Here is a 25,536-nt window from a genome sequence, read left to right as displayed (position 1 = left end):
ACACCTGTATCATCTAATTCATGAGGTGCAAACATTAAAGCACTCAGAAATGTTGACTGCTTTTTTGGTTGGTTTTGGTAGTAGCAGTAGTTTTGAGTTAAAACTACCACATACTTACTATACACCTACCCTAGTACCCAGGAACTTAAAGGGGGCTTAGTGCCTTTTAAAAAAAGGTTAGGATTGACAATGACCGAAATTCCTCCTATTTATCATTAAATACACTTTATTCTAGAAAAAATACTGACTGCCATAGCTGATTAAAATAGCCAAGAGAGGTTTTAACCTTTATTTAAAGCTCATCTCCTCAGGTTTGTGGTCTGATACACAGTTAACAGAAATGCAAAAACACTTTTTAAGATGGCATGTTTAGGTGATTATTTGCCAAAAGATGTTCCTAATGTTGTCACGATCTTATTTCTAGAAATCCATCAACCAGCATGAGTGTGAGAAATGCACACTAGAGGTGTTCTGAGACTAACTGCCCTAAAATTAAAACTGCTCTCCATCAAAAGTACACTAGATTAGCCAGCCAGGTGAAGGGTACAACTTTAATTAGATTGTTGGCCTTCAGCCAGCAGATATGCCTCTCCAGGGCAAAAACAGCCAAGGATTGAAGAACACACTTGTCAGGTAAGTTGACAAAGGCTCCAGTGACAGATGAGGGCATTACAAAACAGTCAAGGGAATACTCTCTAAACTGATTTCTAATAAATGTTGCTTAAAAGGGAAAAGAAAAACAATGTGACTTGCTCCCATCCAGCACGGAGAACTGCAGTAAAAGATCACACATCTGAGAGAACTGAGGCCCTCCCCTTCACTCACACAGGATAAGCATCATTCGTCCTTGCTCTCTCGTTCCAGACATCAGAGCAAAGAGGCAAGTGGAAGTTTCAGAGGGAGCCAAGGATGTGTGATTTCTGGCAGCTCCCCATTTCCAGCACAAAGAAGCTGTGACACTAAGTGAAGCTAAAAAACAGATAGAAAATGCTGAATGAAAAAAAAAAGGCTCCTGAACTTGCTTACAGGGATTTGGGTCCCTCTGGTGGTATAAAATTACATAACATCAGTGCTTTAAATTTTTAGATAGATTCTTTTCTATAGAGAGATACTCCCATTTTATTTTTCAGGCTGGTTCAAAAAGAGATCATAAGGAAAGATGGTTAGAAATCTACTAGCCTGCTAAAATCAAATCTATTTTAGATAAAATGGCTCATTAATTGGGATTTTTGAAAAGCATCCTAAAATACATAGGTTCACTTTTCTTCTTAGGGCACACCAATGGTCATTGCAGAGTTTCAGGGTCTTTGTAATAAAAATTAGCTCACAATATCCAAGACAACATGTAAAAAATTAAAGGAGAATCAGAAAATGTTAGCTCTGTATGGAAACCTTTGAACAAAAAAGGTTAGAATTATTAAAAACCATTAGAACTAGAAATGACCTCATAACATTCAATGTTAAAGCACAGAATAATAGCGGGGCTGGGGAAGACTTTACACTATATAGAAGGGTCCCACAAGATTACCTAATGCAGCTTTCTCATTTTACATCAGAAAGAGAAGTGCCTGGCACAGTTAGTTCATGGCAAAGCCAAGTCTAGAACCTGGGCCCCCTAACTTCTAACCACAAGCACTCTCCAGAGCTGTGCGCCAGCCATGAATGTGTCCTCGAGGACATATTCAAGGAAATGCTATTTGACTTGCTTTCTTATCACATGCGTTTGTGGGTACGCGTTTCATGGAAGACAGCCTAGTTAACAGCTGGTCTTACCATGAAGTTTTACTGTATCACATGCAAAAAATTTAAGAACCAGACATCAGGAAATCCATGCTCTAGTCCTAGCTTTTAGATGTCCTCACAGCCTAATATAAAGTTAGCATAAGAGTACACCCATTACCAGGAAAAGGAGGTCTCGCCTCTCCTTTACTGGTTGTTTCCATATTAGTGGACAAGAATGTTATTACAGGGCAAGAGTCACAGACATCCCAGCAAGGAGATTCACTGTTCTTGGAATATAAAAGAAACAAATCCTTCTTTTCCTTTGCCTTCAATAGGATAGGATAGGTTACCAAAAGATCTTGCCTTTAATGCACATGCAGCAACATCTGGTGAGTAGGAGGTTCCTAGTTAACTGAAACAAGCTGATAAGATAGATAAATCTTCAGACTACATTCTGCTGCATTCAGCATGCAAAACAAAAACCTTGACTAAATGAAGAAGGTTCTATGTTATTTCCCAAGCCCAAATCACTGAACCTCAATTCTCAGTTTGGCCAATATAAGATACTTGGGCAGTGTAGTGATTCTTAACCTCAAGTTCATAAATTTGTTTTTTTAATACTGTGATAACTATTTCAATGTAATTGATTTCCTTGGTAATCTTAAATACTTTGCTATATGAACATAAAAATATTCTGAGAAGGGATCCATAGGCTTCACCAAACTGTCAAAAAGGCTAAGAAGCTCTGCTTTAGAAAGATGCAGAATGCTGAAATGGGATGAAATGCTGAACTGCTGCAGACATGAGCAAACTCAGAAAATACTGGTTCAGCAGAAATTAAGTAAAGAGCTTAATATTAACCTACACACTAAGAAAACTTATGTAAAAGGAAAAATAAAATGTCAAATTCCATCTTACTGTAAAAACAACATTCTACAGAACTTTCAGATTTATAGGGTTAGAAGGAAACTTAGAACACAAAAACAAAATATTAGCACAACAAAAAGACAAAAACTTATAGCTGAATGAGCTCTTGGAAGCCACTTAACCCAATTCCTCATTTGACAGAACTGAGACCCAAAGAAGAGTGCTTCCTGTAGTTACACATTTTCATGGCAGAACTGAGTGTAGACACTGGCTCCTGGAAAAAGTTCTTTCCACTAAACCCTAATACCTATCCCCAAACAATATAATACAGAAATCAAGCAGCAACTGGTTGCTCTGATAAATGTATTTTTGCATTTCTCTACCTAGGTCAGTAATGCATGACATGTACCAGTCTCTTCCACCCCTCTAGGACTAGTGCAGAAGTCACATTTTCCATAGAGCATTTCCCAATTACCCTAGCTCACAGAGGTCTTGACTTTCTCAACTCTTACAGCACCTAATAATCACTTTTAAAATTTTACATGCTATTTTGCACCACTCACAAATATTTTCAGTTGTCCTTAGAATAATGGGGAACCCTCATCTGAGGCTCCCAAACTCCCTCCCAATAACTGTTGAAATTTAGGTGGCACTTTTCTATTTATTACAAAGAGCTTTAAACATGTATTCTCATCAATCCTTCACAACATCCCTTTGATTGACATAGTATAAATATTCTAATACTCAATTTATAGATAAAAAAACTGAGGCTTAGAGGGTTTAAGTACTAACTGAAACATCAATAATAAAAGATAATCATTTTAAAAGGACATGGGGGGCAGCTAGGTGGCGCAGTGGATAGAGCACCGGCCCTGGAGTCAGGAGTACCTGAGTTCAAATCAGGCCTCAGACACAGGTATTTGAATTTAGATTGTTCCTTTTTGTTCTGACCAATTATTTCAAATTACATACCTATGAACTAATGACAAGAATTATTAGAAGTTTTTTTTTATCCTTTTTAGAGTGATAGTCTCCTAGAGTGGAAGAGTTCATAGAAACATAAAGAGAGCAAAATAGCCTGCAGACATTGAGTCCAGGTGTCAACAAACTACAATCCACAGGCCAAATCCAGCTTTCAGCCTTTTTTTCCCTGACCTGAAAGTTACCAATGATTTTTATGTATTTTAACAAAATTTAATTGCATTTTAAAACATAAAACTATTCTTAGTTTGAAGGATCATACAAAAACTGGCTGCCATAATTTGCAAAAGCCTGATCTAATCCAATCAATTTTACAAATGAGAAAAATGAAACTTAGAACAGTTAGCTTTTGCTCAAGATTGTACACCCAAATCCAGGACATAACCTCCTGTCTTCCAAATAGTATTCTCATGCTCTTTCACTATATCAGGTACATGTAAGACCATTTGCTGATTTACTGATTCTCTCCAGGGTTTCTATAACATAGCACTTTCTCACTTTCTATAACATGGCATAAATCCAACTTTCAGCACTCATCACAAATTTTCTTGGCCATGGAGTATGGAGGCACACTAAATGGTGAAGCTGGCCACACTACTAGAATCTGGAGACTTGTTTAGGCATAGATTCCCTTCAATAATAATAATAATAATAATAATAATAATAATAATAATAATAGGCATTTAGGTGAGTGTTTGAATTCATTTATACTTTTTAATATTATATCCACTATACCACATGTACATGGTAAATAAAATTTATATTAAAATTTTTTTATAAATTTCCTTTTATCTGCAATAACATGTTTCAAAAATTTTATAGCACACCCTTTGAGAGTCATTGATGTGAAGAGAGATACCATACACAAAAAAGACTGTTATTGATAATTCTTAGCATAATCACATCCTACTTGGCAACATCTAAAATCACTGAATTCAAGAAATGACTTAAGGGTATCTCTAATGGTTTCTATGATCATGGTCAAATCACTTCATGTGCTGAAGCCTCAGATGCTTCATTTGTAACGTGAAAAATTAATACTGCTTATACTACTACCTCATATAGTTGTGATAAAAAAACACTTTGTAAATCTTAACATGCTCTAGAAATTATTGTTTTTGTCACTGCTCAAGAAGCCTATGTTAAGAAATTCTAAAACAGAGTTATAAACAACATAAAAACCCACTAGCAACCCCCCTTTCTGAGAACCCCATTAAAAGACAAAAAGTAGCGATAACCACATTGATGGTTTTATCTCCATGACTCTTCTGTCGTCGGGTTTCATCCAACTCCTTCTCCAAATTCTCCCTCTCATGCTGAAAATTATCTAGGTCTTGATTAAATTGTTCAATGGCTCTTTGCAACTTATGGTTCTCAGTATCTTTCCTCCGATTTTCAGCATGCAACTGTGTTAAAAGGGTTTCTTTTTCCATCAAAATGGTCTCAAAATCTTCAGCCCCCTTAAAGGAAAAGAAAATATCTACAATCAGCATTAGACAAAACAATCTAAGTCTCTATTTTACACTATTTCAAAGAATGTAGGAATTGAAGGGACAGCACCCTCAATTTTACTACCTGAGGCTCAGACTAGAAAAATGACTCACGTAAGCTGATGCAGGTATAAGTAACTGATAACAAATTTGAAGCTAGGTTCTCTGACTACAAACCTAGTATCTTTGCACTATAGGAAAGAAGCAGGGAAAAGGGTATATGGGAGCTAGATCATAAAGATCAAAAAAGAAAAGAATATAAAAAGTACTAAATTTTCTCAAGTCCCTTCTCGGTATGAGGCAGCCCTCTATGACCCTGAACAAGCTACTTTCTCTGCATGACTCCACACCTATAAAATAGGAATACTCCCTACACTGTCCACAGGAAATTTTCAAATCAATTCAACTAACAGGTATTTAATTAAGCACCTATTCTGAACAAGACATTGGTTAGGACTGCTGAAGGGCTCCAGAAATATTATAAGTAAATCAAAAGGTGCAATAGTGCAAATAAAATGACTGTCTTCTGAAGAGTAGTGATGGACTTAGACTCTAACAAGATCACTTTGTAATGGGCTTGGGGCAAGCAAGCAAGGGTCAAAGGTTCAGAAGAGAGCAGCTATCAACATCAAAGAGTCAAAGTGAAATTAAAGGATGACAGCTTCAGCAGAGGTGCTATGTATGAGTTAAGTGTGTGGTAAGAACACCTGTCCTGGAGAAACCAGACTGACACTTGGGATTCTATAGACACATAGGAGACAGAAAAACACAAAGAGCTCAAGGTCACAATGGACACCAATAAGAAGGTGAAGACAGTGGTCCAGGCTACACACACAGTTTGTATGAGAAGACGACCTCAGACTCCATCAATATCAAGCAGTTAGTTTCCCCCCCCAAAAAAGTTAATGTATGGTTAACCCTTTAAAGGACTATAATTTGAAAAAGGGAAGTCTGCTATTACAGGTCTGCTATCAAAAGGCACAAAAAAATCTGTCATATGTTCACTTGAACCATAAGTTAGTATGAATCAGTAGAGATTGAAAGGAGTGTTAATCCTTTTAAAGGTGAAAATCAAGTTTTATGGAAGGATCTGCAAGCATGTATGGGAAGAAACACCTATTAATGTCACACACACACACACACACACACACACACACACACACACACACACACCCCTCTCTACAATAAAGTATAAACTGCTCAACCTTATATTTAAAGCCTGCTGCAACCGAATCCCACCTACACATTTCCTAATTTTGGATGTCTGTTCTTCATGCACTCTTGAGTCTAATCAAAAGGCTAGCTAATTGCCCTTAGACCATATTCCATTCAGGATAGTGCTTTGCACAAAGCTAAAGCTTAATAAATGTTTGTTGAATTGAATTAAATAGAAGTTGTATTACAACTTTACAGGGGAGTAAACTACAATGTTATAATTTCACATTTATAATCTATCTACACAGGGTATATACAAGTTCAAGCTCTTTTGTTAAATATTTATTAAGTTCTTTCCATGTGACAGACTCCAGACTAGATTCTGGAAATAGTAACACAAAACATGAGAATGTTTCTTTCCTCAAAGAATTAAGATTCAGAGAAATGGGGATAAGGGAAAAGAGGAAAGTCAACAAAGATGACACAAATAAACAAATACAAAATAATACAAAGTAATTTGGGAGGGTAGACAATAACAATTAGGAGTATCAGGAAAGGCCTCTTCTAAAGTTAGGCATTGTAAGACATGGAGGTAAGGACAGAAGCTGTCCAGGTCTAAGAGATTGCTTGAACAAAGGTAGAGATATGAGAGAAAGAATGATAGATAACAAAAACAGCAAATAGACTGTTTTCTTGAATGGAAAATTGTATGAGGAAGAGTAAAATCTTCTTATCAGCCTGGAAAAAAGAGGTTTCATTAGATTGTAAAGAGCTTTAAATGCTACTTTGGGCTTCTCCTAACCTAAGGAACAACAGAGAGCTGCTAAAGTTTGTTGAGCAGAAAAGTAGCATAATGACTAACTTTATAAACGATAACATAATTCCTTGTTATCAGAACAATTGTACTGAAACTCTTCCAACGCTTTTACTGTGTGTATTTTAAGAAATAAAAATTAAATGCAGACTACAAATTTGGTCCATAGTAAAAGTAATAGGTCTAGATGACAGGGTTTTGGAAGTATAGGTCCATTTTACTTTTGGATTCTAACTTAGTTTTTACCCTAACCTCCCCCCCGCTTTTTTAAACAGATTGGTCAAAGAACTAAGCTTAACACTAAATACCTGAATTTTAAATTTTCCTGACCAAAATGTAACATGTTTTTAAAGGTGAATTGGTATATTTCACCTTGCATGGAAAAGCAATAATCACTTGTTAAAGTTATAAATGAAAGGGATGAGGTATTCTCCTACCTGTTTTCCTTTTTAAATTACATTATGGAAGAAAGAAAAGACTATAAATTGGAATGGTTATTGAGATTTGTTACAAAGTTTATTAATTTCACCATTCATTTTAATAGCAAGACTTCAGGCTGATTTTTCTCATAAAATTCAGTATGAGGCTTATTATATTTCCTTTTTTTTTGAACTTAATCCTCAATCATAAGCTACAGTGGAGCTCCTTAGCCATCTGGTGGTTATATTGAGTATTCATAGTCTCTCCTCTCTTCAAGGCACTATGCATACATATTTCATAAAGACACCTAACAGATGCACATAGATGTATCCATGTCTGATCTGTAGGTATATGTGTGTGCACATATACAGATGTCTGGGTATTATACAAGCACAATCCTAGATGGTAGGTATAAAAAAAGCCAAAAAATAAAATCATCTCTGCCCTCAAGGAATTTACTTTGTAGGGGACAGTAGAATATAAAAGTAGACAAACTAGTCAACATCAAGTAATTTCAAAAATGAGAAGGTTCTTAAGAGGATGAGGAAAGAAAGATGTGGCATCAAAGCTAGACTCTGAAGGAAGGTAGAAAGTACATGCTAGACATGGGGGACCATTTGTGAAGATAGAGAGGCAAAAGACAAAATATGATGTAGAGCAATAGCTAATAGCTAATTCCAGTGTGACTGGAATCAAGGGAATGAAAAACAGATATACAGAATTAGTAAATGTAGGTGGTATTCAGTTTGCAAATGGCTTTAAATACAAGATTGAGCAGTTAAAGATAATAGTGATGATGTTTGTCTTTCATTCTCAAAGAAGGACTGTGACATCAGGGAGCACTTTCTACTTAGACATGGAGTTAAAAGGAAGCTATGAAAAATTGTTTGGAGAGAAGGAAAACCTCAGGTCTGTTCTTTGGGAATATCAATTGGTGGCTGTGTAAAGGATATATTGTGGGCAGCTAGGTGGTGCAGTGGATAAAGCACCAGCCCTGGAATCAGGAGTACCCGGGTTCAAATCCGGTCTCAGATACTTAATAATTACCTAGCTGTGTGGCCTTGGGCAAGCCACTTAACCCCATTTGCCTTACCAAAAAAAAAAAAAGATATATTGTATAGAAGAGAGACCACAGGAATGGAGGCAGGTGTGGGGGATAGGGTGGAGACCAGTCAGGAGATTGCCAATAATCTAGGTTAAAGGCGATAAAGGCCTGAACTAGAGGAGACTATTAGTAAAATGAAAGCAATTGATGTGAAATGTATTTTACCAATCATTAATCTCTCTATAAACACTTTGACTAGCTCTTTTTAAGGAGTTTGTTTCAAAAAAAAATAAATATAGAAGAGTCAACTTTATTAACCTTATGATGATTGTAACTCATTTGCTTTTCTATATATATGAATGCTCTAAAAAGTATATTCATTATAAGTCATTCTCCAATTAATAAATGGTCAAAGGACATGAACAGTTTTCAGATATTAAAACCATCTATAGTCACATGAAAAAATGTCCTAAATCATTACTGATTAGAGAAATGCAAATGAAAACAATTCATATCTATCAGATTGGCTAAAATGACAAAAAAAATAATGATTAACTTTGGAGAGGATGTGGGAAAATACTAATGCACTATTGATAGAATTGTGAATTTAAGGGCAGCGAGGTGGTGTAGTGGATAAAGCACTGGGCTTGGAGTCAGGAGTACCTGGGTTCAAATCCGGTCTCAGACACTTAATTAATTACCTAGCTGTGTGGCCTTGGGCAAGTAACTTAACCCCATTTACCTTGCAAATAAAAAATCTAAAAAAAAATTGTGAATTTATCCAACTATTCTGGAGAACAATTTGGAACTATGCTCAAAGGGCTATAAAACTGTGCATAGCCTTTGATCCAGCAATACCACTAATAGGTGTATCCCAAAAAATTAGATTAAAAAGGAAAAAAAGACCCACGTATACAAAATATAGTTATAGCAGCTCTCTTTACCGTAGTAAAGAATTGGAAATTGAGGGAATGTCTGTCAATTGAGGGGAATAGCTGAATAAATTATGGTATATGAATATGATGAAGAACTATTGATCTGTAGAAATCATGAGGGATCTGAATTTAGAAAAACCTGGAAAGACTTGCATGAACTGGTGCTGAATGAAGTGAGCATTGTACACATTAAGAGCAACATTGTGAGATGGTCAGCTCCTTTCAGAAGTTCAGTGATCAAGGACAATTCTAAAAGATTTGTGATGGCCATCCATATCCAGAAAAAAAAAAAAACAGTGGATCTTGACTGCATACCAAAGTATATTATGTTCACTTTTTACAAGTTCTTTTTTAGGGGGAAGCTGGGTGTTTCAGTGGATAGAGCACAAGCCCTGGAGTCAGGAGGACCTGAGCTCAAATCCAACTTCAGACCCTTTAATAATTGCCTAGGTGTGTGACTTTGGGCAAGTCATTTAACCCCATTGCCTTAAATAAAAATAAAATTAACAAAAAAAGAAAATATAAACTTCCCTTTTGTTTTTTCTCTTTTTTCCTTTTAATTCTAATTTTTCTTTTGTAACATGACTAATATGGAAATATGGAACCTACATCAGATTACTCCCTCACAGTTGGGAAAGGAGGAAAGGAAGAATCGTAGAAAAAATGTGAACTCAATACTTTACAAAAAGATGAATGTTGACAATTATTTTTGCATGTCATTAGAAAAAATAAAATAACTTTTTAAAAAGTATATTCATATATCTGAAATCACTATTTATCTAGTTAGTTTCGTGATGGTAAGAGCATAGAATGTGTTTGTCTAAACTAGTCTGTTCCAACTTGCTTAGATTCTCTTGTCAGTTTTACCAAGGAAAATGAGCAAGCATGATTGTCAACAATGATATACTTTTCAAGGTAAAACTCAGGTATTAATAGTCAAAGATCAAAGGACTTCAAACTAGAAAACACTCTAGCTATTATCTAATCTGACCTTCCTTTACAGTAACCTGCTCAAGGTTACATGGCAGCAAGCTGGAATTCAAAGCCAGGTTCTCTGGCTGCAAATCTAGAGCTCTTCCCAACACCATAAAGAACTTTCATTAATAAAGCATTTTATAGTTTACAAAATGTATTACATATTTTTTCTAATTTGAATTTGTGTCTCACCACTCTTGTGCAGTAGTAAGTGGTGTAAATATTATCATCTCCACTGGCTCCAGCATGGTCAAACCCAAAGAGAAGCATGGATTTAGCAATCTGTACATAAGGAGCCCTGTGGGGCACATGATGACTTTAAAAATGTAATGTTATCTATACTTTACAGTACTTTAATTTTGTTAAATATTTTCCATTTACATTTTAATCTGATTCTGGCAGTATGGAAGGTATTGTGAACTATATATGCCCCTTGGAAAACATGTTTGACACCTCTGTGCTATAAAATATTGCCTGCTTCTGTGTATGAACTATAAATCAATCTAACCTAGCCAGTAAGACAGCTTACCTTGATCTTTTCTATATGGACATTGTGAGTAGCTTCTCTTGCTTTTGCTAAGGAAGTAGTCAACTCTTCAATTTTGGATGTAAGTTCTTCAATCTTTCAGGAAAGAAGACAAAGCAAAAGAGAGAGAGAGAGAGAGAGAATCCAATCATATTCTACCCCCAACAAATTCTTCCGTGAATAGTCTTCTGTGATTGGATTAGATGTTATTCTACATAAGCCAAGCTGGTTGTTACCCCCCCAAAAAAAGTGGTAAAACAATATTTTAAAAGATTCTAAAATTTCTTTTTCTGTAACATGGGTCCTTTAAAAGGTAAGCTACAGAAAGAGTAGTCAATGATATGTCAGGGAAAACAATCCACAAAACAAGCCCTATATAATAGGAAGAGAAAGGCATAATGACACCAGCAATATACTAACTTAAACCCCAGAAGCAATAAAATATCTTCTGGTATATAAAATGAATTTCTCTTTTCAAGAATATCAAAATGGGTATCAAAGATATGGCCCTAGTCCACATGCCAATTCCTTTATGTCAAACCCCTAATGGCTTAACCAGTAACCTATTTGTACAGAAACTTCGCATGAATAATTGTTCTCAAGCCCTTATATTCAACACTTTAATTCTGTCATGCACTTTTACATAGGGCTGAAAATTCAAGATGGAAGAGGCTAAAAGCAATCATTTTCATTTATAGCATCTATACTGAATAAATCTAAAAGAACAGAGACATACCTCTTTATCTTTTGTTTTTAAGGCCACAGTTAGACCCTGAATTGTTTTATCCCTCTTCAAACCATTTTTCCTTTCAAAAGCAATTTCTTTTTCTTTTTCTTTTATGTCCTCCTGAAAAGACTAAATTAGATAAGAGGATTCACTAAGTTGACCAGTCTTAACTGTAATGCATTGTTACTACAGCTTTAAACATATATTTAAATGCTGTTTTATTTATTTATTTAAATGCTATTTTATTCATGTCATACTATGTTTAATGCTTCAAGTAAAATAAAATATACAGCAAAAGGACACAATAAAAGGAAGGAAGATCTGCTATAAAAGTAGTCAACCACAAGGAAAGAACACCAATTTCTTCTTGAATTTGTTCATGGTCACATCCAGGCAATGGAAAACATACAAATGATACTGAAAAACACAAACTGCCAATTGAATACTGCAATGCCATAGAAATTTCATCTGCTTGTGTTCCTGAATTGTAAGAAAAAGAAAATAATAAAACCTATCTCACAGGGTTGCTGAGGGGATCCAATGGAATATTATTAGCAAAACTTTGTCTAGCACAAATTAGGCACTTATTCAATCTCCCTCTCGCCCTTTCTTCCATCCCTTAGCCTCAGTCTTTTGTTAACAAAAATCTTCATTTTCTTCAGTCAGTCTTCATGGTATGGATCACCTCACTACCATAGTAGTTATGTTCTAGCTTGTCAATATCTCTTCTAAAAGAGAGTATCTATAAATGACTACCACACTCCAAATATAGTCTGGCTAAGGCAGAGTACAACGGGTTTGAGCAAATTTGAACTCAGTCATTTATAATTAGAATATGAAATGAGGCACTAACAAGTTTATGAATCTTAGATTAATTAAAATATGATTTAAACGTACCAGAATTCTCTTTTCAAAGCAATTTCTCTCATTTCTAAGTTCCATTTGAACAGCCTAACAAAAGAAAATAAATGTTAATTCCAAAGAAAATGCACTAAAAAATATTTCCCCCAGAGTACTCTCATTAAGTATCATAATCAATTAGAACAAAGCTTCATATACTTGATTTACAACAGTTCATTTAGATCCTATTAAAGCAAAAGTGTATATTTCTCCTGCCCTACTACACCCAGTCCCTCTAGTCATGTTAAACAAAGCTTAAAAACAAAGCAGGGGAAAAGTGAGCTGACACAAAATGCCAGGCATGACATGAAGTGATCATTGATCATGGCTTAGTCAGCCCCAGAGGGTATAAATAAAAAGACAGATGAAAGATTGTGGGGAATACAAAAGTGAGTTCAAGGGAAAAACTTAAAAGTATCTAATCATAGGAACAATATTCTAAATCATTAAAATTCCAGACTAAAACTATAATGCTAAAAATGTTTAATTGTTAGGTCAATGTTCTTTCTTAATCTAGGAATAGAGAATCTAAATATATATTACAAATAATCAATCAACTTTAAATGTCTCCTAATATATTGCAACTTAAATGAATAAGCCTCCATTAACAAAGAACAGAAGGTCAACCTAAGATTTGAATTTTCCAAGTAACTCTTTTTATGATCTATTTTTGCACTAACGCTTCAAAAGCTACAAATAAAAGATATTTTCTTCTAATTGCAATGTTGAAATAATCACAAATACACTACATTTTTATTGTAGGAAATCAGAGGGTAGAGGAAAGAAAGAAAACTTGAAAAACCTCCTGTTAATTCATTAATAATAGGTAATTCAACAACTAATATTAAGTCAGCCTATTCTTACAGGCACTTAATATACATTTGATTTTTAACAATTCCCAGAATCTCATGACAATAGACATTACTACTACCCTTCAGCTGACAGGTAGTTGTGAGTAGTTAGATAGTGCATTTGTTTATCTATGGAAAATGAACATATATAATCTACCACAGAGGAGCAACAAATGCTAATAAAAGTTTCCATTCCAAGGCCACTGACTCACCTCTAATTCCTTTTCTTCCCTGAAAGCAGCAGTAAATTCACTTAGTTTTCCAGATGGCAAGTTCTCATCAGGTGATTCCATTTGACATTTTGCCTCTTCAAGTTCCTGAATTAAAGCATCTTTTTTCTTCAAAGTCAGCCTCAAATTCTGTATCAGTCTAAAACAGAATGAGATGTAAATACTAATTTTATATTATATTCAATTCAATGGGACAGAAGTGACTAAGAAATAAACAGTGCTAGGCATCTTCCAAGTGGACAACTCCCATACACCAGAATAAATGGAATCATATTCTACAATATCAAGATCAATGATGAGAATATACTCCATTTAGGACAAATACAATGGGGAAAGAGGATGACACAAAAACCAAAAAAAAAAACATGATATTGCATCTTTAAACAGCAAAGAAAGGATACCTATTCTTCAATGTGATATTAGTACTAAGAAAAGGACCAGACCTTGGATTTCAGTAACAAGGGAATTTCAAAGTGAGGAAACTCCCTCTGTCAATGATGGGTCAGCACTTTCTTGTCAACGTTTAGACTTAAGGAGTTGTCCAGTGAACTGGGAGTTCCAGAGACTTGCCCAAGGTCACATAGTCAGTGTTAGTCAGTGGTGGGACTTGAACCCAGTATTCCCGGCTTAGAGACAAGTTCTCTACCACAGGGGCACAACGGCTTTTCTCATAAATACTACAGAGAACTTCAGAATATAAAATATTAGAACTGAAAGGGACCTTTAGAATACATGATACTATAGTCACTAGGGACTTTAGTTAATATTCAGTACAAATCTAATACTGTGCAGTTGAAGAAACTGAGGCCTACAGAAATGAAGTGAGTTACTCAAGGTTACAAAATAATTGCTTCTTGTTTACAGGTTAGTGCACTCAGCCTTGGAATACTTTGCATACAAAAAATTATAGTTCTGATACTTCAATCAAGTACTCCTAAAAAAACAAAGCTGCAGCACTGTGCTTGTCGTATTATTGTGATCCCCAGACTATTAAGCTCAAGAATTCCCCACCTCTCCAACTCCCATCAGAGTACAGCAGACCAGACACCACAATCACCTGGAGAGGGCTCCACAAAAGGGTTCCATTTCCAGAACAATCAAAAGATTGACCATTTTATATATACATGGAATTTCTTAAATAGTATGAGAGAAAGACAACACATTCAGGAGTTAAAATTTTTTTTAAAAAATGCTAAACAGGAATATTAGAACAAGGATAGGCATGATGTTCAAAATTCGGTCAACAGATGACTGTTCCTTAGTCATGCTATATCACCACAGGGGGCTAGGACAGTATAATAGGAAAGGAGTCAGAAGAACTGGACTCAAGTCCTACTTCTACTATATCTTAACAGGATGATCTTGGAGGGTCTTCAATCACTATGATCCTAGGTTTCTTCATCTATAAAATGGGGGAAATACTCAACCCAGGGATGTCATGGGAATAAAATAACCTGATGGGTGCAAAGTATTTTCTAAACGTAAAGCCTTCTATATAAATGCCAAAAGTTATTATCATGTTCTAGCCACAGGAAAATAGGAAGGAACTACTTACCTTACAAGAGAGACATATAGAAATTGGAAGTTTCCCCCAGATGAAAAATTAGAGTACACAAGCCTCTGAAATTTTTACTTAATAGTAAACAATTATTTTAAAATTCAACAACTTCAATTCCAAATACATAGAAAACAGTTAATAACCCAGAAGCAAAAGTCTATGAGAAAATAATACAGCAATCACAAAGTTCATGTAGCACAGCTCAAATACAAAAACCTCAGGCCCACAAGATATTCTGAACCTATTAGGCTAAAATGCAACACATTTCAAATAAGCTTAGTTACAAAATCTCCTAGTCCACAAATTAGGAACGGCAATTAAAAGGGAGGTACTTATTGCTAAAAGAAGATTAAGTCAAAATAAATGACAGCTATTAGCAACAGAAGAGACAGAAACTACAAAGAGCAGACAAGAACTCACAAAGCACAGCAATCTGAAAGCATCTAGCATAAGGGCAGATTTAAATGGAGGATGCATTATGCATAAATGAACTTCCAAGATAACCAGAGTTTCCAGTGCCAAAACTTTATTAGAACTGCTTTGCAGCTTGCTAGCTCCCAAGATGTCAGAGGAAATATAGCCCCATCCAATTACTGGTAGGAGTAAGAACTCCATAAAAGGTAAAGGATGCTCACTGTACTTTTAAGAATGCTCCAGGGGAAATAGGATCTGTTTCCAAAACCTTTCCAAATAAAGCAGTTACAAATAACAGAGTTTTGGCAGGGAAATATTAGTGTACAATGCCTCCTTCCCTGTGTAAGCTGGACAAATGAAGTGTCACTATATAAAAGTGATAAAGGTCAGACCTTTCTTTTTCTTCCTCATCTAGGGCCTCCTCCAGTTCTCCCTGCTGCATTATCTTCAGAGACGAAAGTTTTTCTTCCAAACTCATTCTGAGAACCTTTTCCTTCTCTGCCATTTCAAAGGCCTTTTCCACTTCTGCCTGGGCTGCTTTGACGTCCTAGAGTTAAATTAAATGCATCCAATGCAATTTTTCAATACAATTGGGAACATTTTGAAAGGAAATTGGATTAAAATATAAATATTTATGACTTCTTCTCCAGCAGTTCTCCCTCCCTGAACTGTACTATATACACAGTGAGTATTGGTCATAAATACATTTGCCAGCCATTTTTTCCATTACCTCTTATATATTCAAGAATTATAAGCATTTCCAAAGGAAAAGTCTCAATTAACTAACAAAGAGCTCTTTTTCTAATTTTTTTCTAAATCAAATCAATATTTATAATTTCAATGAAAATAAAATGCTACCCACAAAAACCACATATTTGTAAATAAATTCCCAATAAGAACCACACTTTAGTTCACATACAAATTTTACCCCTTCATTTTAACTAGGAACTAGAAAATCTGAACCCACATTTTCTAAACCTCTGCAATGATTTAAATTGTGATAAATGTAACATACTTCCCCTGAAAGCTTAAGGAAGCCAGTAAGGAAATTATTTGTTTCACCAAGGAAAAAACTCTAAGCCCAGATCTATACATAGGGACGCACATCAATGTTTATCAAAATGACTTGGAAGTGATTTGAATCTCAGAGCTCCTTATGCAAAGTTCTAGGCAATGTTCTTTGCTATTACTATATATATAAAAAAATGAAATATATGGTATTATTCTCTATCATGTATCACAATACTGTTTGCCCCAAAAGGATTTGCCTCATGATTTCAAAGACACTGGCATTTAGATAAAATTATTTCTAAATCTATACTGAGAACTATACTGCTAACTTTGAGTAAAGGGAAAGATTACCTCCTCCCAATCCAGTTCAAGACCAATATCTAAACTGGGTTATAGTATTAGGAAGTCATATGGAAAACAAAAGTCAGAGGACTTAGGTATAAATCAGGGTTCTTGCCACCCACCAATTAATCATATGACACTGAGCAAGTCGCTTCTGCTCAGTGGGCCTTAGTTTCTTATTAAATAGGTTTAATAACTTTGTCCTCCTTAGCTCAGAAGATTATTTCAAGAATCAAATGAGATGACATATGTGAACATATGTTATAACTTTAAATAAACCATTATCACAACTTAAATTGTATTCTCGTATACTTACAAAGAGACATTTTGGGAGTGAAAACAATATGAAAAATAAATGACCTCTAAGAATTTGATAGTGTAAAATTTATTTAAAATGCAAGAAATATTTAAAAGGCTGTGAAATAGTAATTTGCTATCAATTAATTGAAATTGAATTTGTAGATAGAATTTTTTGAGATAATCTAGTTCATAGATGAGGAAACTCATTACAGATCATCTTCAAATCCCATCCATTACGAAAAAATGAGCAACTGAACAGAAGTTACAGATAAATAATTCCTCTCCAAAAGTTCTGGTAAAACTACATTATTTCAGGGGCATCTAGGTGGTGCAGTGGATAGAGCACTGGCCCTGGAGTCAGGAGTACCTGGGTTCAAATCCAGTCTCAGACACTTAATAATTACCTAGCCGTGTGGCCTTGGGCAAGCCACTTAATCCCATTTGCCTTGCAAAAACCTAAAAAAAAAAAAAAAAAAAAAAAAAACCTACATTATTTCTCTAGGGTTTACACTTGCCTCTTCTAAATGGAAGATTTTTCTGGTAAGGTGGTCTTCAACTTGCTGCATCTTTTTGTGGGCATCATCTTTCACACGCTGAATTTCTGAGCCACCCCCTTCTGCCAGGCTTTCAACGGCTTTGCTGCAAAGATATGGGGAAAGCATGAAAAAAGGGGAGAAGGTGGGTCTGATTCTGACCATGAATGAGCGTGAGGTACTGACAAATATCTTTCCAATGTAACACATACAAGTTTCTTTTCTAATTGGAAAAGAAGGGGACTGAATCAAAACCAATAAAAATAAATCTGGAGAAATCAAGGATGGTTTAATGTAGCATATTCTGCCAACTCATAGGAAAAGAATTTTAAATATAGCACAATCAATCTATTTGAGATAGGAAATTGTGCAAACAAAACAAAATCAGTTTCTGCCTACATACCCTATAGCTGCTATGTGTCATTCAAAATACAAAATGTCAAAGTCATTACTTCGAAAACACTAAGAACTTGTTCTTTGCTTAAGTAATGGTAAATGAAAATTGTGCACTGAAGCCATGCCATTGTGATTCCAAACCCAAATCCTAATTTCTTTTTAAGAAAAATGCCACTGATTATGAATAGATACGAAAAATACTCTTCATCTCCCCCACCCTACCAAAGTTTAGGTGTATCTGAATTTTTTGTGTTGTCTTTTTCCTATGCCCTAAAAGCTGAATTTTCAAATTCTAACACATACATAGAAGATATATAGTAGAAAGTCTTAGGAACCAGGAAAGCAGAAAAATAAATTCTATTCATAGCTGTCATTAGTAACCATGTGACTATAATCAACTGATTTCATCTGTCCCTTAGTCTCCTCATCTACAAAATACACTAACATAATGTTGATGTTGTGATTACATTGCTTTGTAAACTTTAAAGTACTAAATAAGTTATTCTTATCTAATCCAAACAGCATCCAATGCAACAATCCCTTCATTTCTCCCATCTGCACTACTCTTTATATCTTTACCATTCTGTCTTGCCACATCCTGGAGTATGTAAGTTCCTTGAGGGCAAGCAAGGCCTATTCATTTTTTCTTTGTATCACCAATAATTGGCAAAACCTAGCAATGGTAGTTATTTTTAATAAATACATAATGATTGATTGATATCTTCTGATAGGCTTAAAATTACGGAAGCACGGGATTTAATGGTCATATAGGACCTTAGAGATCAACTGCACTACATTATCCCCTCACTTTACAAGTGAGGATACTGGGATCCAGGTTACTGAAGAAGCACATCTCACCTCCAAAAGCAAAGAGTTGGTGCCACAATCTAGATCAAACTCCAGCTCTAGCTCCCAACACTGGACTGTACACACTTTAAACTTCCACCCTCTCTCTTAGAGGGAGCTTTCCACATTAATTACCACATTTTATATTAGAGGGGATTGATGATGATGTTTTTGTCCTCTGTTCTCAAAGAAGACCATGGCATCAGGGATATGAGGCCATGACAAGCACATGAATTGGAGTGAGGGGCTGCTGTGCTGTCACTAATCTCACTTTTTCCTCCAGAACCATCTAACTCCAGTGGCCAGATATGGATCAAGACAACTAGAGATGCCCTAGATGCAAGGCAAACAGGATTAAGTGACTTACCCAAGATCACACAGCTATACATAATTTTTGGCTCACCAATCATGCCAGTATAGAAAGGAAAGTGAGAAATTCTTACTCATTTATCTATTTTCAAGGTGAGGGACTGAATTTCAAAGGTAAGTGATACATTTTTGTATACAAAGTCTTGGTAAAGCACACAGTGGCAAATATGCTACATAAAAAAACATTATCAAAACATGAGATTTTTATTCATATGCTTAGCCAGGACTTCACTGCCAAAATCACTGAAAAGATTACAAATTTATATACATATATATATATATATATATATATGGCAGTACTTACGAGGCTTTGATGAGGAGATGTTCTCTCTCTTGTAGTTCACATTTCAGGCTTTCAAGCTCTACCTTCAGTTCAATGTTCTTCAAGACAAATTTCAGAGAGAAAAGGTACATTGTTAAAACACAAAAAAATACACAAAATCCACCCACCAAGCAATGTTTCAAGTACATATTCACTTTGTATTGCTTATGATAGGCAGAAGGTATACTCAAAATCTCATTGGCCTTGGGGCACACTAGAACGGAAATTTATTAAATATTCTATCAAGACAAAAGGAAGATTGGAACTTATCACGTCTCAAAATAATCATGTAAATTTTCTAAGCTTCTAAAAAACCAAAGCATTTAAACATCATCATATAAATGTCATTCAAGTGAAGTTGATTTAAAAATTGTTTGCCCTTTGCCAACTAAATTTATGGGCAATTCTACAGTTTGTTTTTACTATTCCAAAGCAATTACTTCTGGTTGTTTACAATCCTGCATATGCCGTGGGAATGTGTTTAAACTTAAAAGAAAAAAACATTTCAGGAGAAGAGGGAGGAAAATAGAAAAATTGCAAACTCTACCTACTACTTTTAACAAATCACATTACAGAATGCTAACACAAAAAAGATACGACATGATATGATCCATCAGCAATGAGCACAGGTTCTCTACACAAATGGCCCAAGACATATAACTCTCAGCAAAAGAGATTAATATAGAAATATTTAGAAAATTTAAGGAATAGAAAATATGGCAATATACTACATTGTTAATATAAATATATATAGCTTTAGATATAATACCCTGCAGCATTAAAAATGATGGCTTAACAAAATGGCTTCTTGAAGTAGTGAGAGTTGTAGAGGAGAAAGATGCTTCAAGGAGGAAATGAACTAGATAACCATTGTCTCCTTCTGACTCTAAGACTCCACATATTAGCACACAGTAAATGCAAAAAGCTGTCACTTTTTTAAATGAAAAAAAAATTTAACCTTGCCTGATTCTAATGTGCCCCCACCCAAAACAGTGGTTTGACTTGATAAGAAAAAGATGTCCATTAATATTATATAACATGATTAGTAGGTTAATCAGCAAACCTTGACCTGAAAAACCTCTATAATTCATAATCCAACTAAGTAATTTTGTTCTATCTGGTCCTTTTGATGGCATAAAATTACTGAAGAGAATTTTCTCAAAATTGCCACTTCAGGAAAACTTTCCATCTTGTTTCAAGGACTTTTTCTATGTTTCTTCATCAAAACCCTCTTTCTACCCTCTCTCTACCAGCTCTCAAACAATTATCAACTATCTTTCCATCTCCCTAAACCTCTCTCTCATTTCCTAACTCACTTTCTATCAAGTGAGATAGTATTTGTAAAACACTCAGCAAAGTGTCTGCCACACAATGGGCATCTTATTTTTGTTTTTCCATTCCCTTCATTTTGGGTTAGAAATCTTAAGCATCTGCCTACACTGAAATATTCAAGAAAATCTTGAACAATTCAAGGCTATCTCGTAACAATAGCATGTTGGTAACTATTTATTTGGGGTGGAATAAACTCTTTTCTTTTTTTTCAATATAGCATGTTAATTCATAAGGATATCTGTGTTGTGTAACAGAACGATCAGAGAATCATTAGACTGGAGTTGTAAGGGACTTTAGAAGTCATTTTGTCCAATAAGCCAATACAATTCCAAAGGACCTATGATGAAAAATGTTATCCACTGCCAGAGAGAGAGAGAACTGATGAACTTTAAGTGCAGTTTGAACCATACTTTTTTTTAAACTTTATTTTTCTTGTTTTTGTGTCTGCATTTTTTTTTGTAACATGGCTAATATGAAAATGTTTTCCATGACTTCACAATGTACAATTGAAGAAATGAGGTAGGGAAAAACCAATTAGATGATTTCAATTACATTAAATTAAAAAGTTTTTGCATAGATAAAACCATTGTAACCAAGATCAAAAGAAATGTAGTAAATTGGGAAACAATCTTTACAACTAATGATTCTGACAAAGGACTCATTTCTAAAATATACAGAGAACTGAGTCATATTTTTAAAACAAAAAGCCATTCCCCAATGGACAAATGATCAAAGTATATGCAAAGGCAATTTACAGATGAGGAGATCAAAGCAATCCATAGTCACATGAAAAATTGCTCTAAATCATTAATTATTAGAGAAATGCAAATTAAAGCTTCTCTAAGGTACCACCTCACACCTCTCAGGTTGGCCAATATGATGAGAAAGGATAATGATCATTGTTGAAAGGGTTGTGGGAAATCTGGGACACTATTACACTGTTGATGAAGCTGTGAACTCATCCAACCTTTCTGGAGAGCTATTTGGAACTATGCCCAAAGAGCAACAAAAATGTGCATACCCCTTTGACCCAGCAATACCACTACTGGGTCTATACCCTGAAGAGATGATGAAAAAGGGTAAAAACATCACTTGTACAAAAATATTTATAGCAGCCCTGTTTGTGGTGGTAAAGAATTAGAAATCAAATAAATGTCCTTCAACTGGGGAATGGCTTAGCAAACTGTGGTATATGTATGTCATGGAACACTACTGTTCTATTAGAAACTAGGAGGGACGGGATGGGATTTCAGGGAAGCCTGGAGGGATTTGCATGAACTGGTGCTAAGTGAGATGAGCAGAACCAGAAAAACACTGTACACCCTAACAGCAACATGGGAGTGATGATCAACCTTGAAGGACTTGCTCATTCCATCAGTGCAACAATCAGGAACAATTTTGGGCTGTCTGCCAAGGGGAGTGCCATCTGTATCCAGATAAGGAGATGTGGAGTTTGAACAAAGTTCAAGGATTATTCCCTTTAATTTAGAAAAAAAAACATATCTTATTGTCTGATCTTGTTATCTCTTAGATTTCTTGTCTCTTCTTTAAGGATATGATTTCTCTCTCATCACACTCAATTTGGATCAATGTACAACATGGAAACAAAGTAAAGACTGACAGGTTGCTTTCCATGGGAGGGTGGGGGGAGGGAAGTAGGGTGAGGGGAAAATTGTAAAACTCAAATATCCTTAATAAAATTAAATTTTAAAAAAAGAAATGAGGTAGGGGCAGACAGGAGGGAAAGAATTTGAAACAAGATATTTTCAAATGAATTCTACAAAAAAATGTTACATGTAACTGGGAAGGAAGAAAAGGAAGAGAGTGAGAAGGAAAGAATGCTCTAGTACAATTACTTTATTTTACAAGGAAACTAAGGCCAAAGAAATAATGAATGACAATAGACAAACAAGAAGCAACAGAACTGAAACTCGAACTCAAATCCTTTGACTCCAAAATTAAGTATTCTTTCATTCCATCCATGCAAGTGCGCAGTTCAACCAATTACTGGTCTTGTGACTTTAGGAAAGTTAGCTAATGGATATGAATACATATTTCCAATTATAAAATGAAAATATCTGAAGCACTTACCTCAGAGAGCTATTGTGAAAAATGCCCTTTGTAAATTATAAAGCTACGAGTGAATGTGTTCTATTATTATTGGTATTAGTGACTGGACAGGGTAATTTTGGAAAAACAAGAAAAACAAGCAACTTGGGTTGCTTAGATCTGTCATTGATTTCACAGACGACAATGGGACAGTTAATCACGCTTCAGCATTTCCATTTTCCCTACCTATAAAATGAGCTGCAAGGACAAATGAAAGATAGCCTGAGATACAAACACAGGAATAGGCAACCTTGACCTGCAAAAAGTTTCCAAAGTTGCCTGGATATAAAAGACAAGAGTTGATTTAAGAGCAAAATTAATCCTATTAGGCAAAAGCAGATCCTGAGACAGTGGAGGATGATATGAAGTGAAAGTGACAGAGATCAACGACAGCATGACCGGAAAAGTAACAGCTGACAAGGTCCTGAACATGACAAGTTTTGTGTCTTCACTGTCCTTGGACTCAAAGACAAAAGCTTGTTGGATTTAAGTTCAACACAACCTCCAAGGCAACATTCAAGTCTTGGGAATTGGAAAATTGAAGCACAAAGGGATCACAAAACAAAGGCTATTAGATTGAGGGGGAGCCCTCAAATATACAATATTAGAACATGAAACATTCAAGTTGAAAAGGAACTTGAGATCACCTAATCTGAACTTTTTCATTGTAAAGATCAGAAAACTGAAAATTAAATGCCTTGCCCAAAGTCCCACAGTGTCCTCACTTCCAGAACTTTCCTACAATGTCATCCATGAGGAGAGGACTGAAATTCAAATTTGATTTTTGACAAAAAATACCTATGAATGTGGAAGTTAGGCAACTTCTCTGGGTCTCAGTTTCTTGACCTATAAAATGAAGACCACATGGCCTACTTAAGGTCTCTTCTAGTTGTACATTATAACATCAAAATAATAAGTTAGACTTAGATTTTGCATTGGGGTTTACAAAGCACTTTATATTTGCTATCTCACTCTGTACAGTCTTTGTTCTTTTGATCCTACATCCTTTCAAACTGCTCAAGAGGTCAGAAGAAATAAATTTCTGACTTTGTAGATAGGATCTGAAATTTAAGAATTTAGGAACATGCAATTCTGTCTTAGTCTTCTGTCTTAGGAACAGAACTTACTTCCAAGGTATGACCTAAAAGTAACTACAACTTGAAATGGTAAAAAATAAGTTCATACCAACAAATGAAGAAATTCAAGCCATCTTTTCCAAAGAACTATGTAAAGTTCAACTAATGCTACTTCTAGGTAACATCAAATTTTCTAAATAAAGTTTTGAAGACAACCACACAAGTGACATAAGACACAATCCAAGAAGCAGAATCTGCAGTGCTTTGATTCTCTAACTACAGTATGACCAGAACACTGCATTAAGAATCTACAAAACTAGCTCATAATCAGGGTGGCTAGGTGGCCCTGGAGTCAGGAGTACCTGGGTTCAAATCCAGTCTCAAACACTTAATAATGACCTAGCTGTGTGGCCTTGGGCAAACCACTTAACTCCATTTGCCATGCAAAAAACTAAAAAAAAAAAAAAAAAAAAAAAAAAACTAGATCATAATCTTAGTTCTTCAGGTTACTTTCTATCTCTGACCTTCAGTTTCCACATCTGTAAAATGAAGAGACCAGTCTAGATGATGTCAAAAACCACTTCCAGTTGTAAAATTCTAGTTAATTCAGCCCTAAGTGTATCCTTACAATTTAGACTGAATACCCTTCCATGAGGATTGAAGAGAATTTATATTAAAACACAATGAAAAATAAAACACAAAGGGATATTACAATATAAGCCCCAGTTTGCTGCTTAACTTTTCAAATATTGGTGAAAGTGTGATCTGAGTAAATACTCTGTACTGAACCACTTCCTGGGAAAGACACAACATGATCCCTGCCCTCATAGGCAAGTTCCTATGCTTCCCAGACACATAACTCAGAAGAATTTATCTTAGAATCCTTCTACAGAAAATGTTAAGGAACATGGTAGACAATATCTTCAACTAAATTTTATAGAATCATAAAAATTCTGTTTAGATTGGATTCTTGCATTGACCCTCTAAAAAAAGCAGAAAGCATATATCATGTCACAACTCAGAAAAAGCCAGAAAGATAATAATGGCAGATATTTTGCTTTCTGATGCTAAAATTCTGCAGTTCTCAAAGTTTAGAACCTCCTCCTACTGGTCTATTCAAAGAGCTTGCTTTTCATCTATTGATATTACTATATTAAAAATTGTAGCAGCTGTGTGGTGCAAGGGATAGAGCACTAGAATTGGACATGACTGAAATAACAACAAAATATTAGAAATTAAAATATCTTAATATTATGAAACATTTCTATCACATGAGCTCTCTGATTAGGT

The 25,536-nt window shown here is 35.1% G+C and overlaps 1 protein-coding gene across 7 annotated transcripts in view; it reads right to left on the bottom strand.

The window, feature by feature from the left end:
* CDK5RAP2 (CDK5 regulatory subunit associated protein 2) overlaps positions 1-25,536 on the bottom strand; it is a 168,470-nt gene that overhangs the window by 99,919 nt on the left and 43,015 nt on the right. For 6 of the 7 annotated variants that reach the window (XM_074211715.1, XM_074211718.1, XM_074211716.1 and 3 more), the window contains 8 exons: positions 19,712-19,788; positions 17,779-17,902; positions 16,003-16,157; positions 13,621-13,777; positions 12,555-12,608; positions 11,667-11,786; positions 10,934-11,026; positions 4,812-5,030 (listed from right to left, as the gene is read on the bottom strand). In XM_074211715.1, the coding sequence (XP_074067816.1) occupies positions 4,812-5,030; positions 10,934-11,026; positions 11,667-11,786; positions 12,555-12,608; positions 13,621-13,777; positions 16,003-16,157; positions 17,779-17,902; positions 19,712-19,788 (999 nt within the window). Of the gene's footprint in view, positions 1-4,811; positions 5,031-10,933; positions 11,027-11,666; positions 11,787-12,554; positions 12,609-13,620; positions 13,778-15,616; positions 15,982-16,002; positions 16,158-17,778; positions 17,903-19,711; positions 19,789-25,536 lie in introns of those variants that run through there. The other variant, XM_074211721.1, reaches the window with a different exon arrangement.

The sequence above is a fragment of the Macrotis lagotis genome, chromosome 1 (assembly GCF_037893015.1).
Source record: "Macrotis lagotis isolate mMagLag1 chromosome 1, bilby.v1.9.chrom.fasta, whole genome shotgun sequence".
Lineage (NCBI taxonomy): Eukaryota > Metazoa > Chordata > Mammalia > Peramelemorphia > Peramelidae > Macrotis > Macrotis lagotis.
The sequence above is the reverse complement of the archived record's forward strand: the minus strand, read 5'-3'. Positions and strand labels throughout refer to the sequence as shown.